This window comes from Olea europaea, unplaced genomic scaffold, assembly GCF_002742605.1.
Source record: "Olea europaea var. sylvestris unplaced genomic scaffold, O_europaea_v1 scaffold679, whole genome shotgun sequence".
Classification (NCBI taxonomy): Eukaryota; Viridiplantae; Streptophyta; class Magnoliopsida; order Lamiales; family Oleaceae; genus Olea; species Olea europaea.
The window spans coordinates 46009-66798 of NW_019265173.1; the positions used below are offsets into that span (position 1 = coordinate 46009).

Here is a 20790-nt window from a genome sequence, read left to right on the forward strand (position 1 = left end):
ATCAATTACGAGATATGAACAATCTCGATCATCGATCATATCTTTCACTCCACTATTAAGTCAATATAAGTCGAAAACTCCTTTTCGACTTATGAGTACACCTTGGCCAAGAATTTCATCATCGACTTAATTGAATAAAATGCAGATCATAATCTCCTACTATCTAAGAGTGATGAATCCTTTATTGATCAATCACAACCTTCATACGATTCTTGACATACCCGAACAATGTCGTATTAGCGGCCCTTTGCAGAGAAACATCCAACACCGCCGAAGTATGACTGTCCTCATATAAGGTCACATGACGAGCTCAAGTCAAAAGGACCAAATCCACTACCGAACGTTAGAGATTAACCACTGACACTCAGATAGTTATCCATGTGGAATCTCTCGGCGGGTCTCCAATGTTTTGTTCTATAACAAAACATCCACGTGTTCATTTAAGTGTCACCCACACTTTAGTTTGGGTGATCAGCTACTTACTCACAAGTAAGAAATGCCACACGTGATGGTCTATTCGTAATAACGATATCCGTATCTCGTTATCACTTACGACCACAGACGATTTATGATTCAATCAGATGTAATTTGTATTTCACAATCACAACTCCTTGTGATTAACAAATTACGAAACTTTGAATCTACGAACTTTATTATTTATTTAATTGTTTATTAATTAAATAATAGATATGCCATTAAATTGTATTAATTTTATATCAAAAGTATTTATGTCTAAAGTTGATTGGACCTAGGGCATAATACTTACACAACCCACAAGAGATGGAGTCTTCAGTCAATCACCAATTATAATGCATAATGTAACATTTGTTGTATGTGTATTTGACTACATCGATGCTCATTAATAACACTCCCTTCGCACTGGTGTATTCGCTAGAAATGAAATTTGCCCACATTTCAAAAATTAATTCTACTTGTTTCAGTATTTTATCTGGGATTCTTATACTCTCAATCGTACTATTGCACAGTAGATCAGCACTTGTTGACGGCAAACCATTTTGGCCTTCTGTTACGTGTTGTTCATAAATTCTTTGTGCCATATTGCAGACATACACGAGGTGCAGGGTGCATTGTCAAACCCACACGTCGAAAGGAAGACAAAGACACGCAAGTGTGGGAGGTGGGAATCGCGTGAACAGAAAATCTTCATAGCTACCGTGAAATATGTCATTGCTGATGGCCGTTGTTGAGGAAAGTGCTTCTTGACAACGGGCTGGGAGTGCATAAGCGACTTGTTAAACAAAAATTTCGGGAAGATGATAGCCGTATATAGGCTCGAGCTGTGCATAATCCAAACCTACATTTTTCACAACCGACAATCGAAAAATAAATTTCAATTTAATGGGACCCAAACAGGGGTGAAAATTCATGGAGGCCAAACAGAAGCTTACTTGATTTGGCAAAAATTCTCAAAATTTTTTGAACTCGTTTGCCAAAATTCAAAAACTTTCCCTAATGTGTTTGAACTCCAGCCTATTACCCTGCTAGTCGATACATTATATTCAGCCAGTATTACATGCATTATATTTGATTCTCAACTTCCTTGCAAGAATTTAAGAATTTTATACTTAATTCTTCAAGCTCCCTGTTGGCCTGGTGGGTTTTTATTATTCTCCTTGCTCGCCTGTCTAATTGCATTGTTTTGTAATTCAGTCGACCATATTAGCTTCTTTCATGTTTGGTTTCTTTCCACTATTTTATATATAAGAAAATGCACACTGATTTTTACAGCCAAAATCCAATAAAGAACATGTTTGAAGTTCAAGTTGTGGCTGCAAAAACTTTATCCCCTGCTCTAGGTAAGGTTTTCAGCGCTCTTCATCCCAAGACTTGTCTTCTAGAGTTCTTGCACAAAATCAGAAAATGGGTGAGCCTTATATAAGACAGCAGCTTTTAGCCCCAACTAAGGTTGTCTTTACCTTTACTGTTGGTCCATTACAAGGCAAAATCAATTGATATGATGAATTTGATGGAAAAGACTTCGAAATTGAAGAAGAAGACACTATACCAAAAGAGGTAGTTATGAATTCTGAAAAAGAAGATTAAAAAATTGAAGAAGAAGAAGAGACGAAATTTATAGAGGAAGACATAGAATCTGTTCCTTCGGGTGCAAAACCTCAAATTAATGATTCTACCTTGTTGGACATGGGCTGGTGCTTCATTATTAATTGGACTCCAGCAAATGTTGATGGACTGGACGTTCATTTGGGCCTCAAATTAAATCCGTTTTTGAATGACCCAAGTTAAAAACGTGTTGTTGGTTAACACGATTATGACCTCCTATTTTCTGATTAAATCTTGGACCATTCATCTGACTTATTCCCAGCCGTTGGATCAATGTGATTTGTGATGAAATATAAATAGCAGCCTCTCTTTCACTTCACGACGATTCGAGTGTTATTATCTCTGGAAGCATCTAGGTTTCTTCCGGTTTTGAGGGTTTTCTTCGATCTGTATACTTTGTGTTATTTTCTCTGAAAATCTCTGTGTGAAGATTAAAAGATTGTATTTGTGAACAATCTTAGAGAGAGCAGATTGTGAGTTCACTATGTTGTATTTTGAAAAGAGAGGCGAGAGAAAAATTGAAGGAACTTGAGTTTCCTTCGTACATTTGTACTATTCTTGAGAAATTTCTTAGTGAAATCGAGCAATATCTACTTGTAGATGCTCAACGGGTGAGTAGGCTTTAAGCTGAACATCCGGGCCTTTGTGACGAAAAATCTTCTGCGTTCGTCTTCATTTTCAATTTTTTTGTACTTTAAATCGCTTAATATTTGATTCTGAGACCAACGAGTGGTATCAGAGCGATGGAAAATTGTTCGATTAAGTTTTTTGCCTTTTTCGAAAACTGTTCTTGTTGAAACCCTAAGAGTTTTCAGTTTTACAATTTTTTCTCTCTCGATGCTTCTCAACTGTGCCGTAGTAGACTAATTGTTTGATTCAATTTTTTATTGAATCTTCAAACACCAAAAAGATCTTTCTAAATTTTTTGTTTGTAAATATCTGGATCTGGAAAATTTTTCGAAGCAAAAACCCTAACTTCTGTGGATCTGAAAAACTTGGTGTTTTTGAGTCTACAAATTGTTTTGACTCGTAACTTGTCATTGAGTTGGTGTGATAGCTTGACTCATTCTGAGTGCTGGTGAGTCGAGTTGACTCATTTCGAGTCTGTTGGAGCTGAGTGCTGAGTTCTGCTGAGTCGCTATGACTCATGGCCTATTTGATCACATTCCCAAATTTCTCATACTCCTTCTAAATCTCCTAGTGTAATCTCTTACTGAAACCATACTGGTATTCAGTTTTGGTATAATCTTTTCGCACTTATAACTTGTGCATAGTAAGGTACACTGTTTCTTGTGAAAGTTTTGATGTGGTTATTAAGGTAATTGGCCTACCATAACTTACCTTTGTCCAAGATCTCCTGCGAGGATCTGGGAATCTGAGGGAGTTGTGGATTCGCGGGTCATCAGCTCTTAAACCTGTTAAACTGGACATTTGATATTTCTTTTGGTATTCCTGCTTTGACTGATTACTGTGTTGCTATATATTATTCTTGAATCTTTTGAATTGTATAACTGGATCCTGTAATGTGCATGAATTTTCATTATAGGAAAGTAGTTCTTGATCTGTAATATTTCTGTCCTATCTTGAAAATTGCTCAATTTGCAACTTGGTTATATTAATTCAATTTGTTATACTTAGTGTATTGCATAATTTTGTTTTTTGTGAATCTATCTGTTAATCATGTCTACTACACATAAGTTTGAAGTAGAAGTTTGGAAGGGGACTGGGGAGTTTAATCTTTGGCGTCAAAAGATGAGGGCTCTGCTGTTACAGCAGAGGCGTGCAGGTGCCTTAACTGGGACATGGGGTACTGGAATTAGTGCTTACAGGAGACAAGAACTAGATGAAATTGCTTGGAGTACAATCTTCTTGCATTTGTCTGATAATGTGATCAGAACAGTAGGAAAAACTACAACTACTGAAGCACTATGGACCAAATTAGAATCCCTATACTTAACTAAGACAATGCCAAATAAGTGCTATCTTTTGATGCAATTTTACAATTTCAGATTTGACACCTCTTCCACCTTAGAAGAAAATATTGATAAATTCACAAAATTGATTCAAGATCTAAGTAACTGTGATGAAGAGCTATCAGATGACCAACAAGCTATTGCCTTGTTAAATGCCTTAGGTGATAAATATAGGGAAATTAGAAATGCCCTAGAATATAGGAGGGATGCTCTCACTGTTGACATCATTGTCTCAGCTTTAAGAAATAGAGAGCTTGAACTGACAACTGATATAAAACATTCTAAATTTGGGAAAGGTCTAAATATTAAAGAAAAACTCAACCCTACCAAGAAGAAAAATCAGTGCAACTTCAATTCCCAAAAAGGGGTGAGACCCCAACTTCCTAAACTTGACATCAAAATAAGAGGCAATCGAAAACCAAAACTTAAATCAGGAAGTGCTACTACTGTGGCAAAACTGGTCACCTCATAAAAGGTTGCTTTAAAAAGATGTTTGATATGAAAGGTAATCCAAACCTTGATGGCTTTGCAACTATTGTCTGCAACAATAATTCTGAAGTACAAGGAGTTGTTCTTGTGACTTCAACTAATAGAAACCCCAAGGAATGGGTTCTTGATTCAGGATGCTTTTTCATATGTATCCTGTGAAGGAGTGGTTTACTGAATTTAATGAACTCAATGGTGGTCAAGTCCAAATGGGAAATGATATGACCTGTAAAATTGAGGGAATTAGTAGAGTTAGTCTCTTACTTGAAAATAGCCATGTTCTTGAGCTTCCTTTGACCAGATATGTCCCTGAACTACAAAGAAATCTTATCTCCTTAGGAGAATTGGATAATAAATATGAAATCAAGATCCATAAAGGATTTACTAAACTAAGTCTAGATTCAGAAGAGATAATTTCTTCCATAAAAGTGAATGGGATCTACACACTCCATGCTGAACCATTAGTTGGAAAACTATCTGCTGTCACCAATTCTCAAAATGATAAGACTATGATATGGCATAAAAGACTGAGTCCTGCTAGTAAAAAGGGACTGATGATTCTCAACAAGCTTGGTAAAGATAATATTAACGGTTTAAAATTTTGTGAAAACTGTGTCATTGGAAAACAAAATAAATTACCATTTAAAACTGGTATCCACAAATCCACATCTACACTTGACTACCTGCACGCTGATCTATGAGGACCAGCATCAGTTAGTACCTTAAGTGGATTCAGATTTTACCTATTGATTGCGGATGATTATTCAAGGCAAATCTGGACATTCCTTCTAAAAACCAAATCTGACACTTTTCAAAATTTTAAGCAATGGAAGTTGTTAATTGAGAATCATACAAATAAAAGGGTAAAAGCTCTTAGAACAGATAATGGACTTGAATTCTGTAATAATGAATTCGATCTTTTTAGTAAAGAATATGGTATTTTAAGACATAGAACCACTACCTATACCCCTCATCAAAATGGTGTTGCTAAGAGGATGAACCGAACCTTGCTTGAAAAGGTCAGATGCATGCTGCTGAGCTCTGGCCTGCCTAAGGTATTTTGGGGTGAAGCCCTAAAAACTGCAACCTATCTGATAAATAGGATTCCATCAAGTGCCATTGACTTTAATATCCCTGAAGCAATGTGGTCAGGAAAGTATCCAGACTACTCCAAACTTAAAGTGTTTGGCTGTGCCGCCTATTCTCACCAAAATGAAGGGAAATTAGAACCCAGATCCTTAAATTATATTTTCTTAGGTTATGGTGTGGAATCCAAGGGGTTTAGACTTTGCGTAAGGGAACAACATGGATTCAAAGTCATAATAAGTAGAAATGTTATCTTCAATGAAGATTGTTCCCTTGTAATGATTCTAAAAATCAGGAACAATCTGAATCTGTCATTTTAAAAGAAACCCTTCTTGAAAAAAATTACTCTAATGAGCTAAATGATGTTCTTGAGGTGGAGTCTTCACAATCTGAACTAGATCAACCACTATCTGAATCTGAAAATGAGAACTAAATCCTTGTTCCTTCAGATTATCGACTAACCAGAGATAGGGCCATAAGAAATAGGATTCCTTCCACTAGAATAAATACTGATGAGTTTGTTACCTTCTATTCTGAAATGGAATGTATTAATTCTGAACCAACAACCTTTGAAGAAGTTGTTAACTGTACAAAATCCAAGTTATGGTTGGAGGCTATGAAAGAAAAAATGAACTCTTTAACCAAAAACAAAACCTGGATTCTGGTTAATAAACCTAAAGATCAAAGAGTTGTTGATTGTAAGTGGATTTATAAAATAAAAGAAGGAGATCCTACAATTGGGGGAAAGAGATACAAAGTTAGATTAGTAGCAAAGGGGTTTACACAGAGGGAAGGAATAGATTATAATGAAATTTTTTCACCTGTTGCAAAATATACTTCTATTAGAATATTGCTTGCCTTGTCTGCTCATTTTAACTGGGAATTAGATCAACTTGATTTCAAAACTTCCATCCTAAATGGAGATATTGATGAAACAATTTATATGAATCAACTAAAAGGTTTTGAACAGAATACCAAACCTGAAAAAGTTTGTCTTTTGAAAAAATCACTTTATGGTCTAAAACAAGCACCTAGGCAATGGTATAAGAAATTTAACTCATATGTTCAAAACTTAGGTTTTTCTAAAAGTAATTTTGACTCATGTTTGTATTCTAAAGGCTCTGGTGGGCCTAATTCTGTCTATTTGCTTTTATATGTTGATGATATGTTTCTAGCTTCTCACAATAAATCTGAAGTTGATTTACTTAAATCAAAATTTATGGCAGAATTTGAAATGAAAGACTTAGGTCAAGCAAAAAGAATCTTAGAAATGGAGATAACTAGAGACAGAAACAATTGCATCCTCTATGTTAACCAAACTGCCTATGTGAAAAAGATTCTTGAAAATTTTCCATGTCTGATTGTAAACCTGTGTCTTTACCTATTGCAAACCACTTTAAATTGTCAAATGAGTAATCCCCAAAAACTGATGAAGAATTTGATAGGATGAAGAAAGTACCCTATGCTAATGCTGTAGGTTCTATCATGTATCTCATGATATGTACCAGAGCTGATCTGGTACATGGAATCAGTATATTGAGTAGATATATGGATAATCTTAGTGAAACTCATTGGCTTGCTATAAAATGGATGTTTAGATATTTAAAGGGATCAATTGATTTAGGTTTAAAATTCGAACATTGCAATGAAGGGGCAATTTTGAAGGGCCATTGTGATTCTGATTTTGCTGGTGATCTTGGTAAAAGGAGATCCACTTCTTCTTATGTCTTTACTTTGTGTAATGGATGTGTAAGCTGGAAATCCTAATTATAGAAACTTGTTGCCCTGTCTTCAATAGAGGTTGAATACATAGCAGCCTGTGATGCTGTAAAAGAAGGATTGTGGTTGAAGGGTCTATTAACTGAAATTGGTTTCAAAAATGAGTCTGTTAATGTGTTTACAGATAATCAAAGCACTATACACTTGAGTAAAAACCTTGTGTATCATGATAGAACCAAACATGTTGATATTAAATTTCATTTTTTTGAGAGATATGGTTGAATTAGGAATAATAAAACTGATTAAGATTCCTACTGATTACAATCCATCTGACGTTGGTACAAAAATCCCGCCTTTAAACAAGTTTAAAAATTGCCTAAAAATTCTGAATATTGTTTAAAGACTGTGAGAATTATGATCATTATTTCTCCTGCTTGTGTTCTAATATTTTTTATTTTGCAGGTACTTTTAAAGCAAATGAAACATGTTAGTTGTGTTTGATTCCACTAGAATGATTCAATGAATATTCAGCAAGGTGAAGATTGTTGGACATGAGCTGGTGCTTCACTATTAATTGGACTCCAGCAAATGTTGATGGACTGGACGTTCATTTAGGCCTCAAAGTAAATCCGTTTTTGAATGACACAAGTTAAAAATGTGTTGTTGGTTAACACGATTATGACCTCCTGTTTTCTGATTAAATCTTAGGCCATTCATCTGACTTATTCCCAGCCGTTGGATCAATGTGATTTGTGATGAAATATAAATAGCATCCTCTCTTTCACTTCACGACGATTCGAGTGTTATTGTCTCTGGAAGCGTCTAGGGTTCTTCCGATTTTGAGGGTTTTCTTCGATCTATATACTTTGTGTTATTTTCTCTGAAAATCTCTGTGTGAAGATTAAAAGATTGTATTTGTGAGCAATCTTAGAGAGAGTAGATTGTGAGTTCACTGTGTTGTATTTTGAAAAGAGAGGCGAGAGAAAAATTGAAGGAACTTGAGTTTCCTTCATACATTTGTACTGTTCTTGAGAAATTTCTTAGTGGAATCGAGCAATATCTACTTGTAGATGCTCAACGGGTGAGTAGGCTTTAAGCTGAACATCCGGGCCTTCGTGGTGAAAAATCTTCTGCGTTCGTCTTCATTTTCAATTTTTTGTACTTTAAATCGTTTAGTATTCGATTCTGAGACCAACATACCTGGAAAAAACAACTTGATCTACCAAAAACTTCTTAGATTAAATTTTTTCAAAGACAACAGGAAAATGGATGAAGGTATTAAACTCCGTACGTTTGATAATCTTGAAGACGTTGAAACGGCTTGGGGTCACTATTTAGTAGGGTATTTTGTCGTAGGTTTCTTTGGTAAATCTGTACTCTTTCAAATGTGTGGCCTTTGGAAGTGAAACACCAATACTTTGTGCATCAAAGTGGATGGTTGGTATTCAAATTTGAAAATGTCGATGTTAGACTTAAGGTTCTTGAAGGGGTCCTTTTTTTGTGTTTGAGCAACCATTGATGCTAAAAGTCATGCCTCGATGCTTTAAGTTCAATGACAATGAGATTAGTGCAATGCTGATTTGCATAAATTTACTAGGGCTACATAGATTGTTGGAATCCAAATGCTTTGGGGAAGATTGCCTCCAAAGTGGGAAAACCAATTTCCACTTACAAGCTCACGTCAACAAAGGGTTGACTTTCATAAGCAAGAGTTCGTTTTGAAGTCGATGCCTCTTTGGAATTGGTTTGGTCAATCAAAATTAGATTACCCACGGGAAAGTCGAAGGACCAACTAGTTTCTTATTAGCATGAGCAGAAGGTCTACGCAACATGCAAGGTATTTGGCCATAAAACACTTGATTGTAAATTGGTCAAACAAGCTACTAACGGCAGCAACGAATTGACTAGAAAAGAGAAGTAGCGTGAACAGAACTAACCTTACAATAGCATAATTACTACCATCAAAATATAGAGAAACGAAAAGTGATTGACTCATAGGTTCAAGGAATGCTAAGCTATCATATCAATTGACATATATCATAGGATACCGCTCTGATATCACTTGTTGGAAAAAATATTTAGACTCAGACATGCGGAATTAACACAATGTTGTCTTTGGATGATTAAGGTAGTTAATCTAATCAACTCAAAGTTTAAACAATAGCCAAACGCAGATCAAAAGCAATAAGTAAATAATGCCAAATATGATCATAGAGGAAAATCCCTTCTCAAGATCAAAAACCTCCTGACAAACTTGCTAGTAAAATCCACTGGAAAAGATAACTTACAATTGGTCCAAACATTATTAAAGCTTAGCTGACTTTGACCATTCAACTTGTAAATTGTCAAAGAACTCTTTGATTGTGTGATCCTTACTTTCCAGTAACTCTGGACTACTTTTCCATTCGCATAGATCACCAAGAACAAACTCGTTTTGGAGCAATAGACATTTAAGATCATTTTCTCCAAAATTTCAGAGCTCTAAAGTCTTATAGGTGAATGTAAGATTATTAGTGTTTGATCTAATGATCATTTATGTTTTGAACTGTGGCTTAGGCAATAGAATATGGGAATATGTAATTGATCGTCAAAGGATAATTTCTTGACTAAATATATGGCTCAACCAACAATAAAACAATGTTTGAGATTTATGAATCAATGATCAAGTGGTTGAAACTAAAGATCTTTGAAATATGTTTTGAATCTTCAAGAATTTGATCTCTAATATGAAATGACAATTCAACACACTTTTAGATGATATGTGGGTATGTATTTTTAATGAGTAGCGTTAAGGTTGAATGAAATTGAAAAATAGCTTTAAAATCATGAATTAGACTCCTGTATGTTGCACCGTCACTAGTGCATTGGCCTTGCGCCTACCCAGAGGTGTCTCTGTTGCTAAAGCGCTAGGCAAGCATCGAGGTCCTTGTTTCGAACACTCTTCGTGCAGCCAACAAGCAATTTTACGTCGATGTTTTCTTCTTGGTCCATATTTGACATCTTTGACTCCTTGAAAAACTATACTACAAACCCTCAACTATTTTGAGTTTAATAACAACTCAAATAACCATGATTTTGGATACGAATAAAATCAATTACAATTAGGACCTAGCAAAATTGTTTCTCAACTATTTTGACTTTAATAACAACTCAAATAACCATGATTTTGGATACGAATAAAACCAATTACAATTAGGACAAAATTGTTTCAGATTTAGAAGTAATATCAAAATATTCTTATGGAATATATAATATTATAGATTTATACTTTTTTTAAAAAAGAACATTAATATTTGCCAAAATATTGACATAAAATTGTGGTTCGGACCACAATATTTTACTAGAATATTAAGATACATAAAGTTCATACTTCTACGTGAGTCGTAGAAGTTATATTGTTTTAAAAAGATTAATGCTTTACTAAAAGTATCGACATGATATTTTGCAGGAATATTGATAGAATTGTTAAATTTTGCCTTTTCAAGAAATTACAATTAAAAATTAGGTATCATGATATAAGAATCTTCAGGAGAAATAAAGTATTTTTTCTTTTGCATTTACATGAACAATAAAATAATATTTTTAAAAATAATAATAAGTATAAAATCATTCTTCAAGAATAATAATACAATATTCTAGAAGAATATTGATTTTTATAAATTTGTGCTTCTTAGAAAAAAGTACAATATTTTTCAAGATTACAATATATAAATATTTATGTTTCTTCAGGATCAATAACATATTAATATTCATGAATATGATGAATATTAAATTATGATATTGCGAATATTGACACATAATAATCTGGGATTGAGTGCCTGTTTGGTTCGAATAAAAATATGATTTTAATCTAAATCAAAATCAAACAATTAATATTAATCACGTCTTTTATGAGTCCCACAACTTTTCAATAACGCATTTCAAAATATTTTTATCACAATTTACTAAAAAATCTAATTCTAATACCCAACAAACACCCTCTGAGCATTAAAAATAATAATCTTTTGGAATATTTCTACATGTAAAATAATCAATATTCTTCTGGAATAATATATAATAATTATAAATAACATTCAAACAATAGAAAATATACATTTAATCAAATCAAATAACGAATAATGAATTGTCTTTTGTAATTTGAAGTTAGAAGAATTCAATCTTTTTTTTTGTAATTTGAAGTTAGAAGAATTCCTGGGCTTACGAATCCAAGTCAAGTACATATACAACTACACCAAGCATTCTTGGGCAAAACAAAATATGGATAATCAAATACAACTAATACAAACTAAAGACCCATTGCTAAGGACTCATAATGAATAAAAAATTTGGATACAAAGAAAAATAGTTTTGTATACATGTGTTTTGATTCGTCGAACAATACTATCAATATATGGTTTAACATCATCAAAAATCCTTCTATTTCTTGCCATCCAAATGTGGTAAACGTTTGTAGTAAGTGCAATCCGCTTAGCTTTGCTGTGCCAATAAGTACCCCAACTTTCCTTTTTAATCTACTTCACAGCACTAGAAAGTGTAGACATAGACCGCCTAAAACCCACCCATGTGCAGATAATTTACCAAATAGATTGGCAAAATGAACAATCAAAGAAAAAATGATTTGTCGTCTCATCCATGCGTTCACAAAAATAGCACTTACGGTCAACATGGAGATATTCCGATCTGTCCTTTGTAAGTAGTTTAGATTTAACTGCCAACCACAAGATAAAAACGTGCTTTGGTGTCACATATGAGTTCCAAAAAGAGCTGGCCCAGATTACCTTGGTTCCCTTTGGCCTGAAATACTCGTAAGCATTAGCAATTTTGAATCTATCATTTATCATCCAACTGGACAGTTTTTCACCAGCAGCCTGGCCAGTATATTTGGCCTGGGCAATTTTGAATCAGTCTTTTCTTTGGTGTCAAAATAAATGATCCCTTTGCAAATTCAACTACTAATAACGAGTTATAAATTAGGGGCTTGTTTGAGCTACATTATTTTCAAAAAAATACATTATTCAACAGCGATTTGACATAATTTCAACCACACATTTTTCAATAAAATAATATTGCACGTAAATCTAAAAATTTTCCTTATTTTTTAACAACACATTTCTTATTGATTTGATATGAATAATACTTTTTTCCCCATAAAGTGGCTCAAACATTGGCTAGAGATATAAGAGATGAGAATAGAGTGATACAATATAAATTATATAATTTTGTATATTTTATTGAGAATCAAAACTTCATACATATAGGTAACAATTATAACTGCAGCGATACAATAGTCATTCATATATAATGATTAAGTTACGGTAATATTAAGCATTTTAACCAATAATTACTAATTAGCACTTAAAACAATTCAGAGTTACTTCATATATTTAACAAATAGTAGATAATTTGGTAGTTTGAATATATAGATGGTAATTAACAAAAGCTTAAACACTAAAATATTATGATTCAATTAGTTTGGGACAGTTATTATATTCAATTATTTGTTTGTGAAGCTCATTCAATCATTAACTTTTAAAATCTTTTTTGACAAAGCAATTAAATAATTAGAAAGTAAATTTAAATCTAAGCACAAGAAAACATGCTTCCATAGTGCCCTACCTCTAGTGGGCATGTACAGTTATATAATTTTTTTTGTTCTTGAAAAACAGTTTTGCTACAGGTACATTAATATAAAATAAGAAAATAACATAATACATAAATTATAATTTAAATAGCTAACTCGATATTATAAAAATATTTGTTTACTACTTTTATATCATAATTAAAATAAACAATATTATAAAATTGTGGGGGTGATGCCCCAATGAGTGGAATGTCTATTATTGCTATAAATCAAGTTGTGCATCATCTTAGGCCATTATGATGCCAACTATCAAAATATGTCCCATAAAGTACCTTTTGCAATATCAATCTAATTTTGTTTGAACTTTTTTTTGATGAAAATTACATAATGAACAACTGATTAACCCGAAAAATATTACCCTTTAACCTTGGTATTTGAGATATGTCAAATTTGGATTTCAAATTTAACCTTTCACAGCTCGTTAACTATCGTGAAATCAATGTTAATGAAGAATTTGAATGATCTACTTCAATACTTTTATTGTAATCTAACGATTATCATAACTTAGGATTACGAAATGATTTGAAATTGTTTCATGGTAAAGTTACCTCCCTTTATCTTTTCAAATCATTTCAAAATTCGAAATGGAAGTGTGGGATCTGAATTTGAAATAGAAAAAAATAATAGTTATCTGTCAATCAAGAATATGAAAAAGATTCCAACATTTGAGAAAAAGAAAATGATACTGCCGTAAAGATTGATCACTTTTTTCTTTTGGCAGATTTTTCTACTTGTTTTTACTTTTACTTAATTAGACTTTTTTGTCTCTTTCGTTATAATAAGGGAATTGTTAACGACATTTTAATTTTAATTTAATACATAAAGTGGTAGAAAGACGTGATGCTAAACACACGTTTTATAATTCCCAATGTCCCATTATATTTATACAATAAATAATCGTATAAGAACCCTAATATTCGCAGAGGACTAAAAATTGACAAATCTGGAAGAGGCACTGCATAGAATCCACACTAGTCATTTGATGCTAAAAATCGAAGAAAAATGTTGTCCATTCATTATTTCGAAACATTAAAAATGTGAATAGAAAAATACTACTTTTCCAAGAAAATATTAATATTAGTAATTTAATGAGTGTTGGGGAAATTTGGCTAGGGCAATCAAAAGAAGAAATTAAAATAAAATTAAAATGAAGCAAGGTAAGTGATTTACAAATCTCCATAATACATATTTTGTCCCTTGCTCCCTAGTCTGTTGAGGCACATCTCGCGATTTACCTTCTTCACGATACTCCAGGAATGAGACGGTGGGAACCCTCAAGGTTGGAGTTCAACCTTTTATTATTATTATTTTGTTCCTTGCAGTCGATGTCCCAATCAACAACACTTCTTTCAAGATTCAAATAACATAATAATAAGCACTTCATGGAGTGGCCAAGTTGGTGAAATAGGTGAGCGTGGAGGTCTTTGGTCACAAGTTCAATTTCCCCTACCAACACTTTTTCGATCGAGTCTGTCGCACAGGGTTTGCCTAGTGCGGTTTACCTGACCGGCGTGATTTGTAGGCTATTGCGTCAGCCCGAGAGTTTACCCATTGCGCACTCGAAGGGTAGCGGCTGCGGATTCTCCTGTCATAAAAAAAAAAATAGCATAATAATAATATTGTAAAACGAATCACATTTTGATTGTACTCTTCTAAGCTAAATGATCGAGCACAAAAACTCCTCAAATCTCGAACTCAATTGCCGGGATTTAAAAATTGAAAATAATATGAAAATTATTTTGACAAAATTTAAGAACGTGAGATTTTAGAAATCAATCATATTTGAATTAATTTGTTATGAGAAAAGTGGAATGAAAAAAGTTTAATCCATCGATTCCATGTGCCTATTCTCAATCTATACACCTTTTGGCACAAATCAATCAAAATTATTAAATTACACCATTTCAGATTGGAACATTATTTGATGATACAGGTTACACCCTCTGTGAAATAACAGTTGCACCCATTCATTTCAGCCTTTAAAATCTTATTAGAATTCATGCATATATACCATTTAATTGCAACTATAAGTAAATAGGATATCATCAATATTTATCGCATGATTAATATTCCAATCATAGGAGAGTATCGATAAATTCCTATCTTTATTAGTCTTGAATTCTCGGAATCACTTTATTTTTTGGAACAAATTCTTAATCACAAGGTAAAATATCCATCGATTAAGCAATAACATCATTTATAATTGTAAGTTTCTAAGTATAGGTTTTGGTTCCATTCCTCGACAATATGAATGGCAATTGTTCTGCGCCATCCGCACGCAACCTCCTTATCTATCGTCGGAGAATACAAATCTAAGAAGCAAGAGTACATGAAAAGGGAATTCATTGGCCCCATCCATGCAACTGTATACAGCAAGTTATACCCTACATGTGGGGTTTACGTTTATTCATGTGAATTTTGATTTATTTATCTTTTTGGATAGCCATCTCTTGGCCTACACTAATATTTATCAGCTCTTCTCAAGAAATTATTTTTATTCAAATTCAAATTTTCAAAATATCTTACTACTGCCACTACCGAGAAAATGTTAGTGATCGCTACTATTTATTATCTATGATAGATTTTGACTAATAATTCATATCAAAATGTAAGCCCCCTTGATTCTGTCATTACATTAAAGGCGAACATCGGTTGTTTCATTTTATTTAAAATGCATTTTCTCTCTCCCTTTTTTTAATCACGCATTCTTCAATAAAATGATATTATAGCGTAAATTAAAATTTTCCTTCTTTTTTAACGACGCTTTCATAAATAAAAAAAATATTTCAAAATATATTTTACCCCAAAATTTGATTTTAATGGAGTCCAAGAAAGGGGCTAAACCTCTTGATTTAAAAACTTAAACCATTAATAATCACATGTATGCATTTCATTTAAATTTTATACTCAATATAGAGTCATACTTGTCTAGACTAAACTGTACCTCGGAAGAAGAAGAAAAACTTGCAAGGTAATACGTGTGGGCCCTTTTCCCTAAGTAATGCTATATAGTATCAATTGTGCTAAAACACCATTTTTTGGGACAGCAAATGATAAGTCCAAATAAGTGAGTCTCATAACACAACATTTAATTGAATTCATCATATATATATATATATCACATATTGCAATATTCTAATATCAGTAATGTTAGATATCACTATTTTTATCATCATGGTGATCATTATGCTGTGTTCAATACGGCCCATATTAGCCTATAATTCCCAGTCCTTAAATTATTAAAGTCATTTGTCCCCACTCCATTCTCATGTTGAAGCCAACAAGTTACTCTTCTTGGTTTGTCTCACTTGAGTTGGCTTTTATGGGATTTTAGATTAAACCGATTTAAAGGAAAATGTCAAGGGAAAGGCACATCAGCCTAAAGGAAATGAGCAACAACGAAATGACAATTATTTTGTTGCTCATCAACTGAGTTATGGTTCAGTGTGTACCGCACCTAATCAATTATATAATATTTAAACGTTGAGAATATCTTACTTATAAGTCAGACTTACTTTTAAATACAATCAAGCATACTCTTAGAGTAACTCATGATCAATGAAGAAGCTTAATAGTAAGTCTCAAATGTAAACAAGTGACGAATGCACTGTTAAACGTAATCAAATAAGCTCAAAATTATTTATTTATTTTATTTATTATTATTTTTCGGGGGGGGGGGGGGGGGGGGGTATGTCCCCGTATCCTGCTAAGACACGACAAAGAAAGACGTATAGTAAAGAAGTACTAGTTATGTCCTCAAATGTTGTTATGTACACTTGATAAAATTTTAAACGTGTCAAAAATTTTCTTGACACTTTTTATGAGATTAAAAAATTTTAACGACTTTTTATTCACATGTTTTATTAACTTTTATGAAAATCTCCTAAAAGATTAATTAAAAGTTTGACAATTAACCTCATACATTATTAAAAGACATTTCCAATTTTCCATATACGTTGCTCAAATAGTTTCAACATATATTCATCAATATCACCGATTAAAAGAAGATAATCTAATTCTCTAGACATGATAATTATAACCATTCTATAATATTTTCTTTTTCCGCTAAACCAACACATTTCCCCAAAGCAAGTACCTAAGTACAAATTCCTTACGAATCAAGTCTTGGCAATGTTCTTTAATCACTCGTGGATTGTATCTAACGAATCAATATACAATAACACCATTTTCAAGTTACATAAAAGAAATCAATTTATGTCGCTCCAATTATGGTTAGTAATTACTATCTTGAGATGAACAATGCACGCAGGGAACGCTACATATAAACAGGAAAGGAACCAACAAGGGAGATTAATTGTACTGCAAGGAATCTCAATTGAGTATGGATTCTGCAAAGTGAATCAAATGTGACATAGAAAAATTTATTGTACTTTTGAAAAATAGTTTCATAACAATATGTTTTTATTTAAAACGGACAGTCCCTAATTATAATGTAAACCCACAACCACTTTATGTATAAATATACAAATATAAAAAATTCAGTTTATATAATTCAGTTTGTATATAGTCTGACAGAAATTAACTTCAAATTGTTGAATCATACATAAAACATGACAATATTCGTCCAGTAACCAAACTGAAATACATATTCAATTTGAAATGGAGTTCTTTAGAACCCATTTGGTATAAATTAAAATTAAATTTTGCTAAAAATAGATGAAATGTGTAATTAAAAAGTTGTGAATTCTATAAAATATATAGTTTAAATAATTATTGACTTTAATTTAAATTAAAATCCGTATCAAACGAGGCTAAATAAGAAATACTAGGAAAAAAAATTGAAAGATAAGAAGATACCAAACGAAACGTCCCAGCAGCCGCATTGTTGGACAGTTTTGTTGGGTCATTCTTTTATTTTCCTTTTTTTCCTAATTGATGTATTTTATGTACTAAGATTAGAAAATAATTAACTTATGGAACATTTCTACTTCTTGTAAAATGTAGTTTAATCAAAAAACTACATTAACTTTCTCTAAAAACGTTACTACCAAATAAGGGCACTTCAAAAAAAATCTAAAAGTAAGTTTTAAATTTTAGAAATGTTAACTTTCTTCTAAACTAAAATTCATGCTGTAGTAACATTCATGTTGAGTTTTTTATTCTTTCCTTGTTGATTAACATTCCCATCAAATTTTATTGAAATCACAATGTAAAACAAACCTAAAAACAGCATAGTATTAAACAAAAGTAGAACAGTAATTTTACTGTAAAGACCATTAACTTCCCTGTATGACATTTGGTAAGACTTTTGTGTATGATTAGCGATATTATATAGAAATGTTCGTACGTATTTATGAAAAGATCCAAAAAGCAGACTATTATTTACATATAATTTAAATAGTACTACAGTGTAATTTAACTTTGTAAAAGTCATGGTTAAAGATCACGAAGATCACACTAAATTAACATCTTTCAATGGTTTAATCATAACTCTCATCATTACCCCAGAATACTTTCTACAGTATAATCATTTCTAGTCTGAAGAACAAATCCACGATTCCACCATACCTTCACCTCTTGGTGCAACATTATCAGACCGCTTCTCGCCGTGAAAATTTGCTGATGAAGAAGCTGAATAAATGAGCTTTCCGCTTGTAGCATTAAGTGATAAACTGTAGTTACTATTATCAGGTGTCATCTGAGGTAGACCACCGTTGTTTGAAGGATTCTTGCTCCAGTTTGTTGCATTGTTATCATCCCTCAATGCCATTTGATCCGAAGAAATGAGATTTGGAAGCCCAGAAACGCTTGTGTTAACATGGCCATGACCTAGATTGAATTCACCCAAGCCCCCTATTTTAACATGTGAATGATCATCTGATGGAATTTCCAATGAAACTCGAGGTTTTGATGAGCCTAGCATGGCTGAATTGGCAAGTGGGAAAATGTTGGAAAGGTTTGAACTTTCAGTAGCCAGTTGATAGTTAACGGAAGGAGTTAAATTACAAGCACCGGTAGATGAAGAACCAGAAGTTACAATATTGTTAGAACTTGAACTTAACAAGGAAGAAGAGGATGCAGAAGTTAGAAACGGGGTTTGTGACTGAACTTTTTGTGCGAAAGGCCGCAGCAGATAGGGTGGTTGTACAGTGTCCATGAAGCTAGATCTCATGCTAGAGGGTGTACCAAAAAGATCAAGTCTGCTTCTTGAAAAAGGCGAGGAAGTGAAGGGTGGCGCTGGGATACCTGTAAATTCCTGAACCATGGCTCTGAAATTGGTGGTGTCTGTGGTTAGCACAGTAGTCGGTGCACGCCTGGAGGCTCTTGTTCTTTTCTTCGGGTTACGCGCTGCCGTTTGATTCTGGCCCTGAATCTGATTTTGATTATCAGATATTGTGGTATCTGCAGCCACCGGTGGTGCACCACTTGTATGGTTGTCTACACCGCTAGAGAATGGAGCTATAGGGGAGTGATTAGTGAAAGAGGCCGTAAAATTAGGTGAAGCAAGTATGGGGTTGATCATATCAGTGGAAGTAGGCTCAGATCCTAGTGTTTTGGGCCATACCATGTTTGCATTGAAAAGGGAGCTCGGGTGTTGAAATCGTAGATAGTATGAAAGTGGGTCAAACACCGCTGGGTTGGAGGTGTGAGGTTGTGATTGAGACTGCAGTAGCGGTGGCGGTCGTGGTGGGTTAGAAATGGGGCCAACATGAGTTGTTGGATGATTCATCAAAGCTGAAATCGAATCGGCGCGTGAATCGTACTCTTCATCACCACCACTAGATGACTGCAAACTCCCACTGTTGCCAGAATCCATTTCTTCTTCTCTCTCTCCTCCTCTCTTTTACAGCAAGAAAGCAAATTCTACAGAGAGAACACCAACAAGAAAAAGGAAGGAATAACGCGAGGGGGAGACAGATATATGAAGATAGATTTAGCTTGCTTATTTGTACAGAACCATTAAATAGAAGAAGCTACTACGAAAAGAGATCTAGAAAGAGATATTTGCCAGAAAGTAGCCATGATTAAAGCACTGATCTGCAAAGAAGACAGTGCATACTTTTTTCCACCTTCTCGTTGATAGAAAGGGTTTTCTATAAATAAAACCACAACATCTGATGAAATTGATAGTTGCTGAACTGGGATTGTCTGTTTTTGCAGGAAAACTTCTTGTTTTTGCCTTGTATCGGTTATGGTTGAATTAGGGTTGCTTCAAGATTCAAGAGAGAGGGAGAGAGAAAGAGAGGTTTCTCTTTAACAACTCTTAAGAGAGAGAAACGGAGGCGGCTTCCTCTAATGTTTTCCGCTATAAAGATCAGAGTGGAGTCTCCATGAGAGAGAAAAAGACTGTATTAGATAGAAAATGAAAAAGAAAGGAGTATTTGAGACATTTTTTTTTATGTTAAAAATAAAAAAATTGAGTACATATTAAAATGAATTATTGAATAACTGGATTCAAACAGGCGTATTAAAAAAAAAAATCTAGCTTTATATTTATTTAAAGTGTGAAAGGTTTGAAAAAGGCACATGTAAAGGAATAAGAAAAGAATAAAATCTTTAAATTAATTGCGTCAAACGAAATTATAAATCACTTTTTTTTAGGGGATAAGGAGGACGAGGTGGAGCAGAAGCCAAATTGGGGGGATGGTTGTTGAATGTTATAATTAATTAATTATATAGGACACTATGAATTAAAGAAACAACAGAGAGGTAGCCACCAGTTTTACTAGCTAGCAGCCAATCTAACTTTTATGTTGTCCATAATGTCAAAATACATAGCCATATCCATATTTAGCCCCTATTTGATCATGAGTAGAAGCAAATTTTTAATAAATTTTAATA

The 20790-nt window shown here is 33.3% G+C and overlaps 1 protein-coding gene across 1 annotated transcript; it reads right to left on the reverse strand.

The window, feature by feature from the left end:
• Positions 1 to 18308: 18308 nt before the first annotated feature.
• Positions 18309 to 20305, reverse strand: LOC111390376. Its single transcript, XM_023015414.1, has one exon. The coding sequence runs from the start codon at positions 19763 to 19765 to the stop codon at positions 18482 to 18484; it is 1284 nt and encodes a 427-aa protein (XP_022871182.1). The 5' UTR covers positions 19766 to 20305; the 3' UTR covers positions 18309 to 18481.
• Positions 20306 to 20790: the final 485 nt, after the last annotated feature.